This window comes from Triturus cristatus, chromosome 12 (genome assembly GCF_964204655.1).
Source record: "Triturus cristatus chromosome 12, aTriCri1.1, whole genome shotgun sequence".
Taxonomy (NCBI): Eukaryota; Metazoa; Chordata; class Amphibia; order Caudata; family Salamandridae; genus Triturus; species Triturus cristatus.
In genome coordinates, this window is record NC_140595.1 from 199,083,627 (window position 1) to 199,103,612 (window position 19,986).

At 49.0% G+C, this 19,986-nt stretch overlaps 1 protein-coding gene across 7 annotated transcripts in view; it reads right to left on the minus strand.

The window, feature by feature from the left end:
• IL34 (interleukin 34) overlaps positions 1-10,616 on the minus strand; it is an 851,078-nt gene extending 840,462 nt beyond the window's left edge. For 2 of the 7 annotated variants that reach the window (XM_085639839.1, XM_085639838.1), the window contains exon 1: positions 9,696-10,116. In XM_085639839.1, the coding sequence (XP_085495965.1) occupies positions 9,696-9,759 (64 nt within the window). In that variant the 5' untranslated portion in view covers positions 9,760-10,116. Of the gene's footprint in view, positions 1-9,695 lie in introns of all 7 variants that reach the window. The other 5 variants (XM_085639837.1, XM_085639842.1, XM_085639840.1 and 2 more) reach the window with 4 other exon arrangements.
• Positions 10,617-19,986: the final 9,370 nt, after the last annotated feature.

Here is a 19,986-nt window from a genome sequence, read left to right on the forward strand (position 1 = left end):
GGAAACCTAGCAAACCTATACATGTTTTAAAACTATACACCCAGGGCAATCTAGAATGGGGTGACTTGACTGGCTCTCACCAGATTCTATTACCCAGAATCCCTAGCAAACCTAAAAATGTGTCCAAAAAAACACATTTTCCTCACATTTCTGTGGTGGAAAGTTCTGGAATCTGGGGGGATCCGCAAAATTTCACCCACCCCGCGTTCCCCAAAGTCTTCAGAGAAAAATGGTTCCTCACTTGTGCGGGTAGGCCTCATGCCCGCGACAGGAAACGGTCCAAAACGCGACGTGGACACACCACCACAGTGAAAAATGACCCTTTTCTGCAAAGTGCCTAGCTCTAGTTTTTTAACCCTAGCTCTGCTGGCACCTAAGGAAAACTAGCACACCTATACATTTTTGAAAACTAGACACCCAGGGGAATCCAGGATGGGGTGACTTGACTGGCTCTCACCAGGTTCTGTTAACCAAAATCCCTTGCAAACCTAATCATTTGTCCAAAAAAACACTTTTTCCTCACATTTCTCTGGTGGAAAGTTCTGGAATCTGCGTAGATCCACAAAATTCCACCTGCCCCGCGTTCCCCAAAGTCTTCCGAGAAAAATGGTACCTCACTTGTGTGGGTAGGCCTAGTGCCCACGAAAGGAAACCGCCCAAAACACAACGTGGACACACCACATTTTCACAGTAAAAAATGACCCTTTCCTTGCAAAGTGCCTAGCTGTAGTTTTTGAACCCTAGCTCTACTGGCACATAGGGAAACCTAGGAAACCTATACATTTTAGAAAACTAGACACCCACGGGAATCCAGGATAGGGTGACTTGACTGGCTCTCACCAGGTTCTGTTACCCAGAATCCCTTGCAAACCTAAAAAATTGTCCAAAAAAACACATTTTCCTCACATTTCTGTGGTGGAAAGTTCTGGAATCTGTGTTGATCTACAAAATTCCACCCACCCCGCGTTCCCCAAAGTCTTTCAAGAAAAATTGTACCTTACTTGCGTGGGTGGGTCAAGTACCCGCGACAGGCAAGGGCCCAAAACCTATTGAGGCGACATCAAAATTACCTATCGCAAACCAACCTGGTTTTGCAAGGAGGGGTCCCATTTGTTTTTGGCCCGGGGCTCGGCGGCCATCTAGGGAAACCTACCAAACCCACACATTTCTGAAAACTAGACACCCAGGGGAGTCCAGCGAGGTATGGCTAGCGTGGGTCCCCCAACATTCTCCTACCCAGAATCCCCTGCAAACCTCACATTTAGCTGAAAAATATCATTATTTTCTCAAATTTCTGTGTGGGAAAGTTCTGGAATCTGCGTCGATCCACAAATTTCTTCCCACCCAGCATTCCTACAGGTATCCCGATAAAAATGGTACCTCACTTGTGTGGGTAGGCATAGTGGCTGCAACAGGAAATGGCCCAAATCGTACTGTGGAGACTTCAAAATTACCTATAACAAAACTATCTGGTTTTGGGGGGGCACCTGGGGTTTTGGCCCCAGGTTCGGCGGCCATCTTGGGAAACTACCAAACCCAAACATTTCTGAAAACTAGACACCTGGGTGAGTCGAATGAGGTATGGCTTGCATGGATCCCCCAACGTTTTCCTACCGAGAAACCCATGCAAACCTCACATTTAGCTGAAACAAAACACATTTTCCACATATTTTTGGGTGGAATCACCGTGCTGGCACAAATGTCCTACCCCACAGCGTTCCCCAAAGGGGGCAGAAAGACTGTTACTATTTTTTAAGGGGTGGGGGCATTAGTATGCCCATTCTTGGCAGCCCCCATCCCCACGTAAAAATAATGTGCATAATCGCTGGCGCCTAGTGGCCTTTCTGCCCCCCCTGTGTTCCCCTCTGTCTCCTGAGTAAAATGATACCTCACTTGTGTGGGTGGGGCAAGGTCCTTTGACTGGGAAAACATAGGGTATAGCACTGAAAATTCTAAGCACTAAATTTTTTTAAAAAATACGTTTTTAGCCAATTCTGCATTGGACACCCACTTGCAAAGCCAGGTTGTTTTGTGATAGGTCATTTTGATGTCTCCTCAATCGGTTTGGGCCCTTGCCTGTCGCGGGTACTTGACCCACCCACGCGAGTGAGGTATCATTTTAATCGGGAGACCTGGGGGAACGCTGGGTGGTAGGAAATGTTTGGATCCACATGGATTCCAGAACTTTTCACCACATAAATGTGGGGAAAATGTTTCTTTTTTTTTTTTTTACAGAGTTTGAGGTTTGCAAGGGATTCTGGGTAACAGAACCTGGTGAGAGCCAGACAAGTCACCCCATCCTGGATTCCCCTGGGTGTCTAGTTTTCAAAAATGTATAGGTTTGCTAGGTTTCACTAGGTGCCGGCAGAGCTAGGGTTCAAAATCTACAGCTAGACACTTTGCAAAAAAAGGGTCCGTTTTCACTGTGAAAATGTGGTGTGCCCACATTGCGTTTTGGGCCGTTTCCTGTCACGAGCACTAGGCCTACCCACACAAGAGAGGTACCATTTTTCTTGGAAGACTTTGGGGAACGCGGGTGGGTGAAATGTTGTGGATCCACGCAGATTCCAGAACTTTTCACCACGTAAATGTGGGGAAAATATTTCTTTTTTTGTTTTTTTACAGAGTTTGAAGTTTGTAAGGGATTCTGGGTAACAGAACCTGGTGAAAGCCAGACAAGTCAATCCATCCTGGATTCCCCTTGGTGTCTAGTTTTCAAAAATGTACAGGTTTGATAGGTTCCCTATGTGCCAACTGCGCTAGGGCCCAAAGTCCACAGGTAGGACAGGTAGGCACATTGCTAAAAAAAAGTCTGCGCCTAGTGGGATTTCTGCCACCCTGGGGGGAATCGGGGGGGGGGATGCCCCAATATGTCCCCAAAGGGGGCAGAAAGACTGTTACTATTCTTTAGGGGGTGGGGGCATTAGTATGCCCATTCTTGGCAGCCCCCAACCCCACGCAAAAAAAATGTGCATAATCGCTGGCGCCTAGTGGGCTTTCTGCCCCCCCTGCGTTCCCCTCTGTCTCCCGAGTAAAATGATACCTCACTTGTGTGGGTGGGGAAAGGTCCTTTGACTGGGAAAACATAGGGTATAGCACTGAAAATTCTAAGCGCTACATTTTTTTTAAAATACGTTTTTAGCCAATTCTGCATTGGACATCCACTTGCAAAACCAGGTTGTTTTGTGATAGGTCATTTTGATGTCTCCTCAATCAGTTTTGGCCCTTGCCTGTCGCGGGTACTTGACCCACCCACGCGAGTGAGGTATCATTTTAATCGGGAGACCTGGGGGAACGCTGGGTGGTAGGAAATTTTTGGATCCACATGGATTCCATAACTTTCTCACACAGAAATTTGAGAAAAAAAGTGATTTTTTTCAGCTAAATTTGAGGTTTGCAGGGCATTCTGGGTAGGAAAACATTGGGGGATCCATGCAAGCCATTCCTCGCTGGACTCCCCCGGGTGTCTAGTTTTCAGAAATGTGTGGGTTTGGTAGTTTTCCAAGATGGCCGCTGAGCCCGGGTCCAAAAACCCAGGTGACCCCCCTTGCAAAACCAGGTTGTTTTGTGATAGGTCATTTTGATGTCTCCTCAATGCGTTCTGGGCCCTTGCCTGGCGCGGGTACTTCACCCACCCACGTGAGTGAGGTATCATTTTTATCGGGAGACCTGGGGGAACGCTGGGTGGTAAGAAATTTGTAGATCCACATAGATTCCAGAACTTTCACACACAGAAATTTGAGAAAACAGTGACTTTTTCATCTAAATTTGAGGTTTGCGGGAGATTCTCGGTAGGGAAATGTTGGGGGATCTACGCAAGCCATACCTTGCTAGACTCCCCAGGGTGTCTAGTTTTCAGAAATGTGTGGGTTGCTAGTTTTCCCTAGATGGCCGCCGAGCCCGGGGCCTAAAACTCATGGGACCCCCGCTTGCAAAACTAGGTTGTTTTGTGATAGGTAAGTTTGAAGTCGCCTCAATAGGTTTTGGGCCCTTGCCTGTCGCGGGTACTTGACCCACCCACACAAGTGAGGTACCATTTTTATCTGAAGACTTTGGGGAATGCAGGCTGGGTGGAATTTTGTGGATCTACACAGATCCCAGAACTCTTCACCACAGAAATGTGAGGAAAATGTGTTTTTTTGACAAATTTTGAGGTTTGCAAGGGATTCTGGGTAACAGAACCTGGTGAGAGCCAGACAAGTCACCCCATCCTGGATTCCCCTGGGTGTCTAGTTTTCAAAAATATATAGGTTTGCTAGGTTTCTCTAGGTGCCGGCAGAGCTAGGGTTCAAAATCTACAGCTAGGCACCTTGCAAAAAAGTGTCAGTTTTCACTGTAAAATGTGGTGTGTCCACGTTGCATTTTTGCCCATTTCCTGTCGCACGCACTAAGCCTATCCACACAAGTGAGGTACCATTTTTCTCAGAAGACTTTGGAGAACGCAGGGTGGGTGGAATTTTGTGGATCCACACAGAACTTTCCACCACAGAAATGTGAGGAGAATGTGTTTTCTTGGACAAATTTTGAGGTTTGCAAGGGATTCTGGGTAACAGAACCTGGTGAGAGTCAGACAAGTCACCCCATCCTGGATTCCCCTGGGTGTCTAGTTTTCAAAAATGTATAGGTTTGCTAGGTTTCACTAGGTGCCGGCAGAGATAGGGTTCAAAATCTACAGCTAGACACTTTGCAAAAAAAGGGTCAGTTTTCACTGTGAAAATGTGGTGTGTCCACATTGCGTTTTGGGCCGGTTCCTGTCACGGGCACTAGGCCTACCCACACAAGAGAGGTACCATTTTTCTTGGAAGACTTTGGGGAACGCGGGTGGGTTTAAATGTTGTGGATCCACGCAGATTCCAGAACTTTTCACCACATAAATGTGGGGGAAATGTTTCTTTTTTTTTTTACAGAGTTTGAGGTTTGCAAGGGATTCTGGGTAACAGAACCTGATGAGAGCCAGACAAGTCACCCCATCCTGGATTCCCCTGGGTGTCTAGTTTTAAAAAATGTATACGTTTTCTAGGTTCCCCTAGGTGCCGGCAGAGCTAGGGTTCAAAATCTGCAGCTAGACACTTTGCAAAAAAAGGGTCAGTTTTCACTGTGAAAATGTGGTGTGCCCACATTGCGTTTTGGGCCGTTTCCTGTCACGGGCACTAAGCCTACCCACACAAGAGAGGTACCATTTTTCTTGGAAGACTTTGGGGAACGCGGGTGGGTGAAAGCCAAACAAGTCAATCCATCCTGGATTCCCCTTGGTATCTAGTTTTCAAAAATGTACAGGTTTGATAGGTTCCCTATGTGCCAACTGCGCTAGGGCCCAAAATCCACAGGTAGGACAGGTAGGCACATTGCTAAAAAAAGTCTGTGCCTAGTGGGATTTCTGCCACCCTGGGGGGAATCGGGGGGGGGGGAATGCCCCAATATGTCCCCAAAGGGGGCAGAAAGACTGTTACTGTAGAAAGACTGTTACTATTTTTTAGGGGGTGGGGCCATTAGTATGCCCATTCTTGGCAGCCCCCAAACCCACGCAAAAAAAAATTGCATAATCGCTGGCACCTAGTGGGCTTTCTGCCCACCCCTGGGGGCAGTGTAGGGGCCACAGCCCCCATCTGCCCCCCCGGGGGGGAAGAAAGACTGGCATTTCTCTGGAGGGGTATTGTCATTATCATTTTGGGCAGCCCCCACCCTTACATGAATATAAAACAAAATCCCTGGTTTTTAGAGGCCTTTCTGCCCCCATATCCCCCCAGGGGGGACAGAAAGCATGGAAATTTTGCAGGCGGGGGTGGGGGCTTTGGCATGTCTGTTTTGGGCAGCCCCAACCCCTGATTCAAATTGGCAAAAAAAATCCCTGGCATCTAATGGGCTTTTTGCCCCCCCCCCCCCCCCCAGGGGGGCAGATTTGGGGTTACGGTCCCCATCTGCCCGTCAGGGGAGGGCAGAAAGGCTGTAATTTTGGCAGGGGTGGGGGCATTGGCATGCCCATTTTGGGCAGCCCCCACCCTAATTAAAATTGCCCCCAAAAAAATCCCTGGTTTCTAGTGGGCTTTCTACCCCCCCCCCCCCCGGGGGCAGACTGGGGGCTACGGTCCCCCAGAAATACTGTAATTGTTGCGGGCGGGAAGGTATTGGCTTGCCCGTTTTGGGCAGCCCCCATCCTAATTCAAATTGCCTCGCAAAAACTCCCTGGCTTCTAGTGGGGTTTTTGCCCCCCCCCCGGGGGGCAGAAAGGCTGTAATTGTGGTGGGGGTGAGGGCATTGGTATGCTCGATTTGGCAGCCCCCACCCTCATTGAATTTGCCCAAAAAAAAATCCCTGACGTCCAGTGGGCTTTCTGCCCCCCACGGGCAGGGTTTCCAGCAAATTGTGTGCCCACCGTTTGATATTGGCTCCTCACAGTGTGACCGTGTGAAGGTAGCCAATATTGTGCCACACACAGTGGCACAGTGTGAGTAGGCAAGTCTGCTACCTCACCACTCATGACCATACACATACCACAGACGCCATATAAAGTTCTATAACAAGAAGCAAGAGCGCCCCGTCCTTAAGAGTGGAGGGGCCCTGCCCACCCGCCTTTTTGCAGATATGAAGTGTGTCTGTCAGGGTGAGCAAAGGTCAGCCTAACAGACACTCTTCATTTTTGGGTCAGACAGCCAGGCCCTGTTCTTGGACTAAATACGTTGGCATCTAGCTGCCTGAACTGAACTTTGCCTGGCTAAGAATTTCTCAGCTTTGTGGGTGTGACCTCCTCAGCCAGGCAAATCGCTTGGAGGTCCTCCCCCCTCATGGCGGGGGGAAGCGTCACTGACAAACTCAGACCTAGGTGTTTCAGTTTTAAGGCCCTAACAGCCTCATGCATCAACAAAGACTTTTGCGATTCCTAATAGCGATTTTTAAGGAATCGTAATTAAGGAATTGCAAAAGCCTATGCATGTAGGAATCGCTATAAAAATAGCGATTCCTTAAAATTCCTTAATTGCTAGTCGCAAATAGCGAGTAGCAATTAAGGAAAGCCGTCCCATTCATTCCTATGGGCCTCCAGGCCCATAGGAATGACTTGGAGATTGCATGAGCAAATTGCGAGTACCAGTATGTACTCGCAAATTGCTCATGCAATTTCAAGGGTGCAAGGGTGTCCAAATGACACCCTATTGCACCCCTGAAATTGTTCTGTGCACAAATGTTGCACACACACATGCTCTAAGGGCATGTGTGTGCGCAACATGAAACTTTGAAAAATGCACAAAAGTGCATTTTTCAAAGTTATTGCAAATTACCATGAAGTTCAACTTCATGGTAATTTGCTCCCCCTATTAGCGAAATCGCTAATTTTTTAACTTTAATGCATTGCATTTAAGGAATCTCAATTTGGGATTCCTTAAATGCAATCGCAATTTAAGGAATCGCTATTTACTGATTCCTTAAATTCCGATTTTTGCATTTAGTTGATGCATTGGGATTGGGGTTTTTTTACTCGCTAACGGGTGTTATTAGCGATTCGGTATTTTACCGACTAGATTTTGGCTTGATGCATGAGGCTGTAAGTGCCTAGGGCCTACTGTCCATCAGTGCCACTCATCACAGAGTGGGGTTGGGTTAGCAGTCTCACTGACCTCATCCCACTCGTTGACGAGTAAGGGACTGCCTCTTCTCATTGGCTGGCCATAACAAGTCGGCGGCAATCCCAACCATCCAACAACCTCGGAGACTTCCCTCCCGCCCCCCGAGATAACCGCTGCAACCCAGTACGTTTTTTAGGTCTCGCCTGACCCAGCGCATGCGCTGGTCTGGCGAGACTTATTGAGAGGGCTCCAAAAAGTGCTACCAGGCCAGCCTAGAGCTACAGTGCGTGTGCGCGGGCGCGCGTGCGGCGCTTTACCGCGATTACTTTCACTTTTGCGGCTGCACGGCCGCTTGGCATAGCCAATGGTCTCGCTTTGGGGACCTTATAAGTATTTAGTTATGCAACTGTTGCATGGCTAAACACTTATAAGGTCCCAAAGGCGAGACCTATTGGCTATGCCAATGCTTGTTTTTTTAAATGTTTGGTGCATGCGTGCATGTATGAATGCATCTGTATTAGTGTCTGTGCTGTGAATGGGTGCGTGCCTGTGTAAGTGCTTGTGAATGGTGGTTGTATGTGGGAGTGCTTGTGAATGTATGGGTGTGTGAATGTATGGGTGTAAGTATCCGTATTCCACACCCCAATTCCCCACCATATCAAATTACAGGCTGCCACAGCCAGGAAGCTTTTCATGCATGGTCCTGGTAAGTAGGGGACCTGTGAAGAATTCTGGTTAAAGGTTGGGCAGCAGACAGTAACATTTCTGTTAGTGGAGTGGGCTAGAGAAAGCCCAGACACTTTGTCTCTCTTTCATTGTGCACGTTTTTCTGCTCCCAAAATGCAGGGGTGTAACAAAGGCCCCCGCAGTGCGAAAGGACCCCCAGTCTTGCCCATACTGGAGGGGGCCCCCTCAGTCCCTAATGATTTTGAGTGCCCCCTCACGTTTTGTTGTGTCACTGCCAGAATGCCCTCGTGGTCTGCTTTCTGGGTAATAAGACCGTAGCCAGATTTATAAAAACTTTGCGCCAATTCAATGTCACCAAAAGTGATGCAAATAGGCGCAAAGTGATGATTTCTTTCTTTCTAGCGCAAACCCTTTTTGCCTTTTTTGTGGTCGAAATTTGCTAAAAGTAAGGTAAAGCTGGAGTTTGCACTATTTTGCATTTCTTATTTCCATGCTGCAAACCATGATTTTTTTAAATTAAAAGCCCTATCTACTTACATTCAAGAAAGAGCTTTGCTCAAAAAATAATACCTGCTTAAAGCAGCTATTAACTTGGAGATATATTCTAATTTCTCCAAACCTTTCAGACTTTGCATGTGTGCTGCACTGTACAGCAAACATAGGTTTAAAAAGTTGTATTGTTAGTCTAAGCAAGGTAGTTTGTACTTTTAAGAGTACTGTCCCAACACAAAGCTACGGTAGACACCATGCACACACCTGCACTGCGGTGTGCGTAGCCTGCGGCGCCCTTCGCGCGCACCAGCACTGGAGGAAAGAACGGGAGTGCCGAATGTAAACAGATGTAGCGCTGTCCTGCTCTCGGCACGCCGTGGCGCAGCGTCTTTGGTTGCAGCCCTGAGTTGCGCAACGTTTTAATAATTCTCCCGGCGTGTGTTACGCCCCTGACTGGGGCCCTCCAATGAAGTCAGGAAACAGGAATTATGAAATGCAAACAATTCATTTGAAAAAATTGCCACCTGGTGTGCTGCCTCAACAAATGAAGCTCAGTTGTAAAATGCAAGGATATGTCCTGATCATATTGGCCAGCAGGCAAGTGGCGCCTCGGGAACAAACCCATGAGCTGGGGGGAGAGGGTGGGGAGCCTTCTATAGATAGCCCTGCACTTCATGGAGCGTGGGGTGTGTGCACGCACGTGCCTCTTCTACCCAACGGCGCCTGGCACACTTGTTGCCTCGGCAGTACCTGGCGTGTGCGCGAAGCTTGCACCTCTGCTGGGCGTCGTATATTTGCGTAAAGGTAGGAAGCTTCTAACGCCGGCGTCCTTTCTGTACCTGTCTGAGCGCGGGGGAAGCGCGCTACCAATGTCTGTGCTGAGTTTACAGCCTTCTTAACGAGAAGTGTCGCGGACGCTGGACAGCTGAGCAGCAGCACGGCGACACTTTCACTTACCCAGGAGCATCAGGCGCTGCAGCCAGCGGAACGCACGGCCTTCGGCGCTCCGGAGAAGGGTCATGCTGCACTCCAGCGCGGGGGCTAGGTCCTACATGTCAGCAGCAGGCACAGGAAACAGGGCTTCGCCGGATCTTTGGCAATGACCGTCACTGCGGCGGCACGTGTCCTCACTGTCAAAAGAGTGTCGTCTGCCCCCAGCATCGAGAGTGCACGAACCCGTCCTGCAGGATTACGCGCCCACTCCCTGCACGGCCGACTCCCTCCGCGCACAGTCGGGATAGGCAAGCCGGAAGCAGAGTCAGCTCACAAAACACCCCCAGCTCCTTGCCGAGTTATTTACTTTTTTGTTTCACCTTAAGTCGTTGTGAATTGTGCATGTATCTGTTGATCCTTCCTCCCTCTTGGTTTTCCACTTATCGATTTTTCTTTAGATTATCTCTTTCATCATGTTTCTCCTTTTTGTTTCTCTTTCGTTTTCTCCTGTTACCTATAAGGACCCGTCAATCTTCTCTCTTCTGTTTTCTTCGCTTCTGCGGTTTCTCGGCGAGGCGCCCCGCTTTTCCACAGCAGCCCGGAGCCACTGTTTTAGACCCCCTGAGAGTGGCCCAAGCACAGCTGCAATTCCACGGCCAGACTCCCCCGGTCCCGCTGTCCAAGCAATGGGATTATTGCAGCAGTGAGAGGGAGGCGAGGAGGGAGGGACTACAAGGGCACGGGCAGACCACAGCTAATGGCAAGTCCAGGGAAATTCCGTTCTTGGCTCGCGGATCGGGGGAAATCTAGTGTCATGAGTTTCTTGCCCAGACTTGACATGCCAGTCAGCAATCCTGGCTCCGGCCACCCTGCGTTGTTTTTGTTGACCCTCGCACGTCAGTCGGTGTCATGCTTCATCAGAGGGTCTCATACTGGTATCGAAAGAGCAGGATGGGCACATTTGATATGTAGCTCTAGACGGGGTCTACTCAGGGCACAAGTCCTAAAAAAAGAAGTGGGGGGGGGGACTAACCTAGTTAATGGCTATGCAATGAGTACATTTGCGCACATATCGAATATACTTGCAAACCCTCTTGATCTAGGCAGCAGATTCACACTTCTGTGGACTACACATAAAACAATGTTGCCTTTTGTCAGCGTCAAGCTTCCTCTAGCTGTAGTGCTTTAAATGAAATAGTGATATTTCAATTATTACAACTCCTCCTCAGGGACAGTAAGCGCAATATATATGTCATTTATTTTGTGCAAATACTGTGTGAGACTAACACATCTGACATTCATACAGTGCATGCATATCTTGTAACCAGGGACTGAACAAAGTGAAAAGCTGCCTCTTTAAAGTACGTGTGAAGTGCTAACAAGGTATGAGCCTTCGTTTCCCCTCTGCTGCATTTGCATCAGGTGTGAGGCTCCTGGATGCTCCCAGCCAGGAGACTCGAACAAAAGGAGGCCTGATGACCCCTTTGTCATAGGCCCAGCAGGAGTCAGAAATAAGAGAGCCCCATCCCGTCCCCGCCTGCACGTTGTTGCATATGGAAAGCAGATAACAAGGTGCAGGTGCTGCTGAAAGTGTCCCGGTGTTTAGAAATTACACCGGGACGAACTCAGCATCTTCTTCAGTGGGGCCCAACTTCTTGGCACGGTGGACGGCGTCCACCCTGTGAAAAAAGTGGGTGGACGCCGTCCACCCGCGTGTACCCCCGACTCGAACCCTGGGTCTACTGTAGTATAGATACAGATACCTAGAGGTCACCTAGGCATCCCTTTATTCCAGTGCCTCTCGTTTAAGGATAAAATCAGGTCATTCTTGGGTATCAAAATAAAGTGTAACATATTATTACACCCCACTTAGTCAGTCAACATGTTTCATGTTACATGTAGATGCCCGTGGTATGTGTCTCCAAATCCTATTTGGAAACAGTCAGGGCAACAAAGGAAACATGTAACATTAAACATACCTGTATATTCAATGTTACATGTTGTCTTTGTTGTCCAGTGTGAGAAGCTGGCTCGGTATATGATGCACACTTATGTAAGTGGGCAGCCTGCACCAATCCACATGACCCTTATGATGGTTTTAGTGGTCTTAGACAACCTTATAAATCTCGCTAAGTGGTAGCTATGGAGAGCAGCCATCAGGCTTAATCCAGAAGGTGTAGAAAGCAGCTTGTTTTACCAGAACATAATCTTATTGATATAGATTAATAAAAAGAGAACCACGCAGTGCATTTATAAAAATATGTATTTATTATACAACACTCACTAACACATACAGGTATCCTCGAGCTGGAGATACACACAATACACTTCAATAGAAACAGGTAAGTAGCACATAATACACAGTCGTCACCGGGAGGGGGGGTGGGGCAAACCATATACTAAAATAGTGGAATGCGAACCACAAGTCAAGTCAAGACTATACCTAGAAGACGTAGAAGTGTCGGGGACTCAAGGAACCACCCAAAGTAACTAGGAGCCCCACGGAGGCCGTGTGCAGCGTGTCAACACGACCGCATGAATAATGCAAGTCAATGGGTACGTCGCAGTTGCAATTTTAAAGAAGACGGACCCTTACCAGTGGACCCCGAAAAAAACCCAGCGGAAGACAGAAGGTTGGAGAGCCACCACACCCGTTGACACCCTAGGAACCAGGATACCTGCACCAGGGAAGCAGGGTGCATAGGTGTGAAGTGGTGTCAGAAACCGCAGTCGAACCCAATGGAGGACTTCAGGAAGATGCCACTGCTGGAGAAGGAGAAAGCGTCGGCCCAAAGGTGGATTCAAGTAGAGAAGTACCTGAAAGCAGACGGGTCAGGGTCTATGCCATTTGGAAGTGACGAGGAGGCACGCAAGACAAATGCCCACCAATGTCGGGTACTGCAGGAGAGTTGACAATGACCTTGAAGCTGCAGCTGTGTGGACCAGGCGACGCTGTGGAAGACCAGGAGCCGTACACGAGCTGTCCCACGTCGGATGTTGAGAGTCGAGGGATCAGTGTCCGGCGGGAGCACCAACAAGCCTTGGCAACTGCAACCAATGTGGAAGTGGAGAATGGTGCAATTTCGGGACCAGCAAGGTCCAGGAGACTCACCATAAGCAGGGGAGTCAGGGTAGGCCGAACAATCAGGGGTGCCCAAAAAATACGAAGATGACCCTCACGAGGACCCACAGGATGAAGGCACTGGAGTCGCAAGAGGCCCTCAAGCAGCTCTCCAATGCAAGCCCACGAAGCAAAAGATGCGGTGAGGGTGAAGATCTTGGTCACTGGAGATGCTTGAGGTTGGGGCTACTTGGAGCCCGAAGATCTTGGTGGACGGAAGCCAACAAGCCTTTGCAACTGCAAGTAGACGCAGGGCACAGTGGTTCGGTTCCTGCGGCTCCGATGAGGGTTAATTACCTCAAACTTGGTGAGAGGACAGGGCATGTCTCGAGGGATTGGAAGAACCACCCCCTGTGTTGCTGAGCCTTTCAGAGTCCGTGGGAACCCAGGATCAGCAGACCGGTCAGCTTAGTTGCAGTGCCTGCAGATGCAGGGAAGTGACTCCTTCACTTCAAGTGAGATTCCTTCAGGTGTCTTGGATACCCACAGGCCTTGGAAGGTTCCAGTATGGTGCACCAGCACGGACGTTGGAGCAGACGAGCAGGGCGACGAGATCAGAAGCAGAAGGAGTCTTCCTAGTTGCAGCCTAGATCCCCAGAGCCAAGTCCAGTGAAGTCCAGAGGGCCCAGACTGTTGAAGAAGTGGTGTGCAAAATATATCTTGCCCATTACAAATCTGAGGACCCACCCACAGGTAAGCCCTTAAATACCCTAAGGAAAGGGTTGGGACGATACAGGTGTCCCTCCCTAAGGAGGGGCTGGACAAGGGGGAGCATACTCCCCTGTCCTTTGTCCAGGTTCGTACCAGAGCGGGAGCCAACGGCTCGCTGAACTGGACCATGCATGGAGGGCACCACGTGTGCCCTGCACGCAGACTATGTGGCGCTGGCAAACGATCCCACCCAGCCCCAATACACTAAATCCTGTCTGGAAAGTGGTCAAACCTCCCTGTGACAGGATACCTATTGTTCTGCCTTCCTCTGCCCAAACTTGGCTCAGCAGCAGAAGGGCACAAACGTGTCTCTGGCCGGCAGCAGCCCTAGCTTGCTATCCGGGTCTGGAAGACTGGTAGCAGGAGCACCAAGGGCCTCCCAGAGGAGCTTTACGGTGTGAGGGTATGATTCCAACATGTTTGATACCAAACATGATAGGATTAATTGCAGCCAGTTTTGAGATGGTCACCGCAGAATAACGCTGTGCCCCTCTATATATGTCATATGGCTGTCTCACTTACAACCCAGGAGAATGGACTCCGTAGGGGTGTGTCCTGCGCATGCAGGGGCACTCTCACACTTAGAACCAAGCACCCTGCCTTCAGGATTGCAAAGGCCTGCTGTAGGGCTGACTTACAGGTTTTAAGTGCAGTGACCTTAGATATAGGAAAACCTATATCTTTCATAAGTGGTGCTAGCACCCGCTTGCACAGGCTGCAATGGCAGGCCTGTAGGTACAAATTGAGTGGTCTCCCATCAGTGGCATATTACATGCTTCTGCCCATTGGGGCCCCTGGTGTACCTATGCCCAGGGTACCTTAGTACCATATACTACGAACTGATAAGGTTGCACCAGTGTCCAATTTGAGATGTACCTAAGTACTAACCAAACCAATTTAGGGGAGAAAGCACAGAGACTGGGGTCCTGATTAGCAGGATCCTAGTCAGACCAGTCAGAAACAGCATTACATGAGGCATAACGTGGGGGTAACCATGAAAGCAGATCCTACTTTCCCACACCCAGACTCCGAACAAATAGAATCTGTAGATATTATACCAAGGTCAACCTACATTTAGGTCCTAATGAAAGCTCCAGACCCATAGTGCCTAACCAAGCCACGAAGGGTTGAAACATGTTGACTGAAACCTAATGATGAAGCATGACACCATGACGGTCCATGACAAAGCACTACTTGCAATTTATTATAAGGATATTGCAAGTCACTTACGAGATCAGAAACAGATGGAAACCCCGCTGCCTTAGCCACGTGTGTTCCAACATCGCAAGCGTAACCATGCTTGCCTTAACCACACTTGCATTAACCACGCATATGCGTGCTGGCTGCTGCTGGGCGGAAGCAGGAAGACCTCGCCAGGAAGAGAGCCAGAGGACGCAGTGAGGTAAGTGGGGCAGGGCTGAGGGGTAGTTTTCTGGGCTGGGGGGTAGTTTTCAGGGCAGGGGAGGACAGGTTGTTGTCAGGGCTGGTGGATGGTCGGTGAGGTTTTCAGGGCTGGGGGGGGGGTCGGGTAGTTTTTATGGCTCAAGGAGTTGTGTGAGAAAGTACCATCTTTCTTGCATGGTATGCCCCCACTTTTTGCTGAATTGCTGAATGTACTTTGACTAAGTGTGCCCTGGACTCCTGCCAATCAGGTGCCCAGGGCCTATGTTTCTTCCCTAAAACCCAAATTGGCAAACCCTGACCACATGTCAGCCCCTGGTAAATGGTACCCTAGGTACCCAGGGCCTTGTGACCAGGGAAGGCCTCTAAGGGCTGTAGCACTTATTGTGCCACCCTTAGTGGCCCTGTACCCTAACACAAACACACTGCCCTTGCAGGCTGAGTGTCTGGGTACAAGACAAAACAGAGAGTCGGCATGGCACACATCCCTGTGTGCCATGCCCACAACCTACACTGCCCTGGCATACATCAGCTGGGTACCCTATGCCGGTGGTGTGGGAACAGGAGCATGAGCCCTGTGCCCCTACAGTACCCAGGTCCATTCCTGGGCACTATAAGTGCAGTGCTGCCATTTAAGAGTATATGGTGCTGGGAGCTCATCAAACACGAACTCCACAGCGCCATGATGGCAACACTGCAGACTGAGAAGTTTGGTAACAAACTTCAGCACATTAAACCCGCACTGATGCCAGTGTGGGATTTAATGTACAATGCACGACAGAGGGCATCTTAGAGATGCCCCCTGAACCTAACCTACAATCCACGTCTTGTCTGAGGGGCTGCCTAGGCTGCCACACAGAAGACATGTTGCTGGACCCCTGGGTAGAGAGCCATCCGCTTTCCTAGGCCTGCAACAATGCACATTCTGGGCGAGGTGCTAGGTCTCCTCCACCAGGATGAGCAGGGAAAGCTTCAAAGGCATGCCGCCTTTGTGAGCTTCTCCAGGCCACTTGCTGTACTCAGCAACTGGCACCTACCGGTTCTAAACCCCCACTCTGGCTGGAAGACTGGTCGGAAACTCCAAGTAAGAACAGGGGATGTGCCAGCCCTGCCAACCCCACCTCTCAGGTGGGGGAGGCGAGGTGAAGCACATCTCCTGGCCCTCGCCATCTTGAAGATGGGGAGCCCTACCCAATCAGGACCAGGCCACTGCCCCCCTCCACAGGAGAGTGGCAGGATAGGGGGTGTACCCACCCCAGGACAGGGACCCAGCGGCCCCTGCCCTTTACCTACCTGTAACGCCCCTAAATTTAGTATTTAGGGGCACCCTGAACCTTCCTTCCTTAGATTCCAGATTCTAAAACCAGCAAAGAAGATCAAGAAGAAAGACGACCTGCCATGCAGCTGCTAAGAAGAGGAAGACACCAACTGCTTTGGCCCCAGCCCTACCGGCCTGTCGACCCTCGAACCTGCTCTGGCTAAATCCCGGCACCTCCTGTGGCCAGCAACCTCAGAAACCCTGGAGGACTTGGCTACCTTGTGACTCTGAGCACCTGGGACTCCCACGAGCAGTGGCTCTGCTCAAAGCAAGTATCTAACCCCTGGCACCAGCCCGGATCCGCAAACTCTTCACACTCTGCACCCGCCAAGCCTGGACTGTGCTGGAGTGGACAACAACCCCGAGGACGTCCCCCAGGTGACTGTGACCCCGAATCCGGCACCCAAGGACCCACCTCGACGCTCCTGACGACGCCTGCAGCCTCAGAACCAGGGACCCCACCCCTACCGCGATCAACAGAGGGTAAGTTTTCCCGACAACAAAAGGCACCCCTGCACCCGGCGCCCTGCGTCCGACTCCTGGGTACCTACCTATCCTCCAACTACCCAACTTACCTCTCGAAGTGGTGGGCACACCTGAAGAATCTTCGTCCCCGAGCTTGCAGCTTTTGTTCGTCCTTGAGCATTTCCATTGCAATCCATTGAGCGCCCGAAGGCTCAAAAGCACCCTGCACCCAGCCGCCCGAGTGGCCCTGACAGTGCAACTTCTACTCCTACCTACTTCCCCATTTGCCCTGAGCAAGTGACCAGGAGCCCAGCTCCCACAGCCGTGTGGCCTGCTAGTCAGCAGACACCAACCAAGGGCCCCCTGCCTCCCATAGGATAACATTGGGCCTAACTCACTCTGCATCCAGCTGCCCCTGTGCCGCTGAGGGTTTAACAACTGTACTTACCTGACCCTGGGAGACCCCTGAGTCTATGCCCAGAACCTTAACTCTGCCAGTCGAGTACTTACCCAAAAGCCGATAACTCACTTTTCTTCCATAGGGTAACATTGACTGGTTTCTCTTGGAATTTCTTCTAAGTGTGGAGTTTCTAAACTTTAAAATATTCACCTAAAATCAACCGAGTAAGGAAAACGGAAATACTCACCTGCTATTAGGAGAGATCCCAGTGCTGGATCTTGGTGCCCAGCACTGACCCTCAAAAGTACTTACGACCGTACTTACCACTAACTCAATTTTCTCCCATAGGAAACCATTGACTGTTTTTCTGTGAAATTTCTTCTAAGTGCCGATTTTTGCAAACTACAAATATTCTTTAAAAATCGTACCAACTGTGAAAATGTAATTACTTACCTGTTTTAGTTAGATGTCCCAGTACTGAGCCTAGGAGCCCAGCACTGGATTACAAAAGTAACGAGAACATACTTTACCCGTAACTCAAATTTTCTTCCATAGGAAACCATTGACTGTTTTTCCGTGAAATTTCTTCTAAGTGTCGATTTTACAAACTTATAAATATTCCTTAAAAATCGCCTGTATAACTTAAACGCAGTTTCTCAACTGCTTACAGTTGGTACACCAGTGCTGGATCCAGGATCCAACCCTGACCTAGAAAAAGTAACCATAACCCCACTTACCTGCTAAGTGAATTTCCTTCCATAGGATAACATTGGTAATTTGATCAGAAAAAGTTTCTAAGTATCAACTTATAAAATAGCAAAATATTGCTTGCAAATCACAACAGTAACTAAAACGTATTTACTAACTGGCATCGTATGCAGGGTGAATTCATCAGTGAAACATGACGAAAACACTCATACATACCACATTGCTCATTTGCGGTTCGCTGATACCAAACTTGGCATGGTGGGACCATGCCACCTACACGGTTCCGATTTTTACAGTACCACAGACCCTCCTTTTGCCCTTACATAGGCAAGAACTATACTAATCTGAGTCCAAGTCTACATTCATAAAGTCATGGAGATGTTGCTGTAGCATCATCCTATTGCTTAGCTCGTCCTTTGATATAGGTTTCCTTACACATGATGTAACACAGAGGCTACACATTACAGGGGCACACTGTATACATAAACAGAACAGAAAAAGGATGGCTAAAATCATTCCACTGACTATTAGAATCTTCCATCCCCAAGCTGATATCAGTCCCCACAACCACCCCATCAGTGACCAATCTCCTTTATCTACGTGAATGGATTCGGAAATCTTATGCAGTTTGGAAATGGCCTGGTAGACTGTCGGAGCGTTATCCGATATGAAAATGCAACAGCTTGATTGGATGACCTTGCATACCCCACCACGGTCTGCAAGTATGACGTCTAGAACGATACGGTTCTGAAACGTCATCAGGCGATCCGCTTGAAGCTCAGCTGTCAAGTTACCAAGGGCACCGGCCGTTACATTAACAGTGGATTCAACTACACGGGTCAGTTGTCTCAGGTTCCGACTATTGACCATTGGTCCCCAAAACGGCAGGAAACCCAGGAAAAAGTCTCCTGCTTCCTGACCGGTAGTATCTTCCTTGCTAACAACGCCTCTCACAACTCTGGTCTTGTGATAATCAGAGGCGGCAGTAAATGTTGGCGGCAGCAAATTCGCAACATAACATGTGCCCGAGAAATCAGGGGGCAACCATGTATATGCTCGATCATTGCAGACAAAGTATGTACCCTTGGCAGCCAAAAACGCTGGGGAAAACTGTGATGGAAAAGTGTATGTCTCAGTACAGTTACTCTTCCCTAGCTGAGCTCTTGGATTCTGACCATTACCTTGTAGACAGAACCGACCTATGTGGGGTACGACCCAAATCGGGGATGAACTTTTGCGCTGTTTTTCACCCAAACTGATGCTATACCCAGTCGCGTTCCAGCCTACATGAGCTCGCAACTCATCCTTGGGAATAGATGTATATGCATTGATATCTCTACTCATATCTGCAACTCCCTTCATCAAGGCTTTATTATTCGAGTTAGGTCTAATGGAACGCGGTGGTCGCTGGGAGTAGGTTTCAAGCGCAAAAAGAACCATGGTCTGGAATGCCCATGATGAACCATTGTAGCTGAATGGCAGTACTAGATATGGGATGCCCTTATTAATGGTGTGCGGCATCAAACCACACACCCAGCAGTTCGTTGTATTCATGACTAGTTGGTGCTGGTGCAGGAGTTGAATGAACGAATTGTTTACAAATTCAGCACGTCTAGCTTGTTTGTGTTCTGGCAGAGGGTGAAAAGAGTGTTGGTAAACAGTAGGAAGAGGTGTGGGCTGTACAGTGGGTGCAAATGACACTTGGAAAGACAATAATACACAACCTACAGAAAACATCATTATGCTAGAGAGCACAAACAGACATAATACTATAAAACATTTGCTATTAATTATTTTACATATTCTGCTCTTGAAATTTATTTCCTCGGTGGGCCTCTTCATCCTGAAAAACTCCATCCTCTAATCGTGCTGCTCGCGGTGGATGAGTATCTTCTGCTAAGGAGTACACCTGTCAGTTCAGGGAACGCCCTAGACCAACCAGAACCGTTGACCTAACGTCTTCGGCTTGTACCCCAAAGTCTTGGCACCGCGACCCTGCAGCTGAACCCGGATGGTGGTTCGAAAAACAAAAGGTCAAAAGGTTTTTCAGGTGAGAGAGCTGCACTTTTTGAAGATATCAAAGAAAAAGAATTTTTATTTGTCCATAGTTCTTGGCCTCAAATTATACCTATTTCTGCCAGGCACTGTCTGGTCTCGAAACAAAAGTTCAGGCTCTGTGGTATCCAATCGA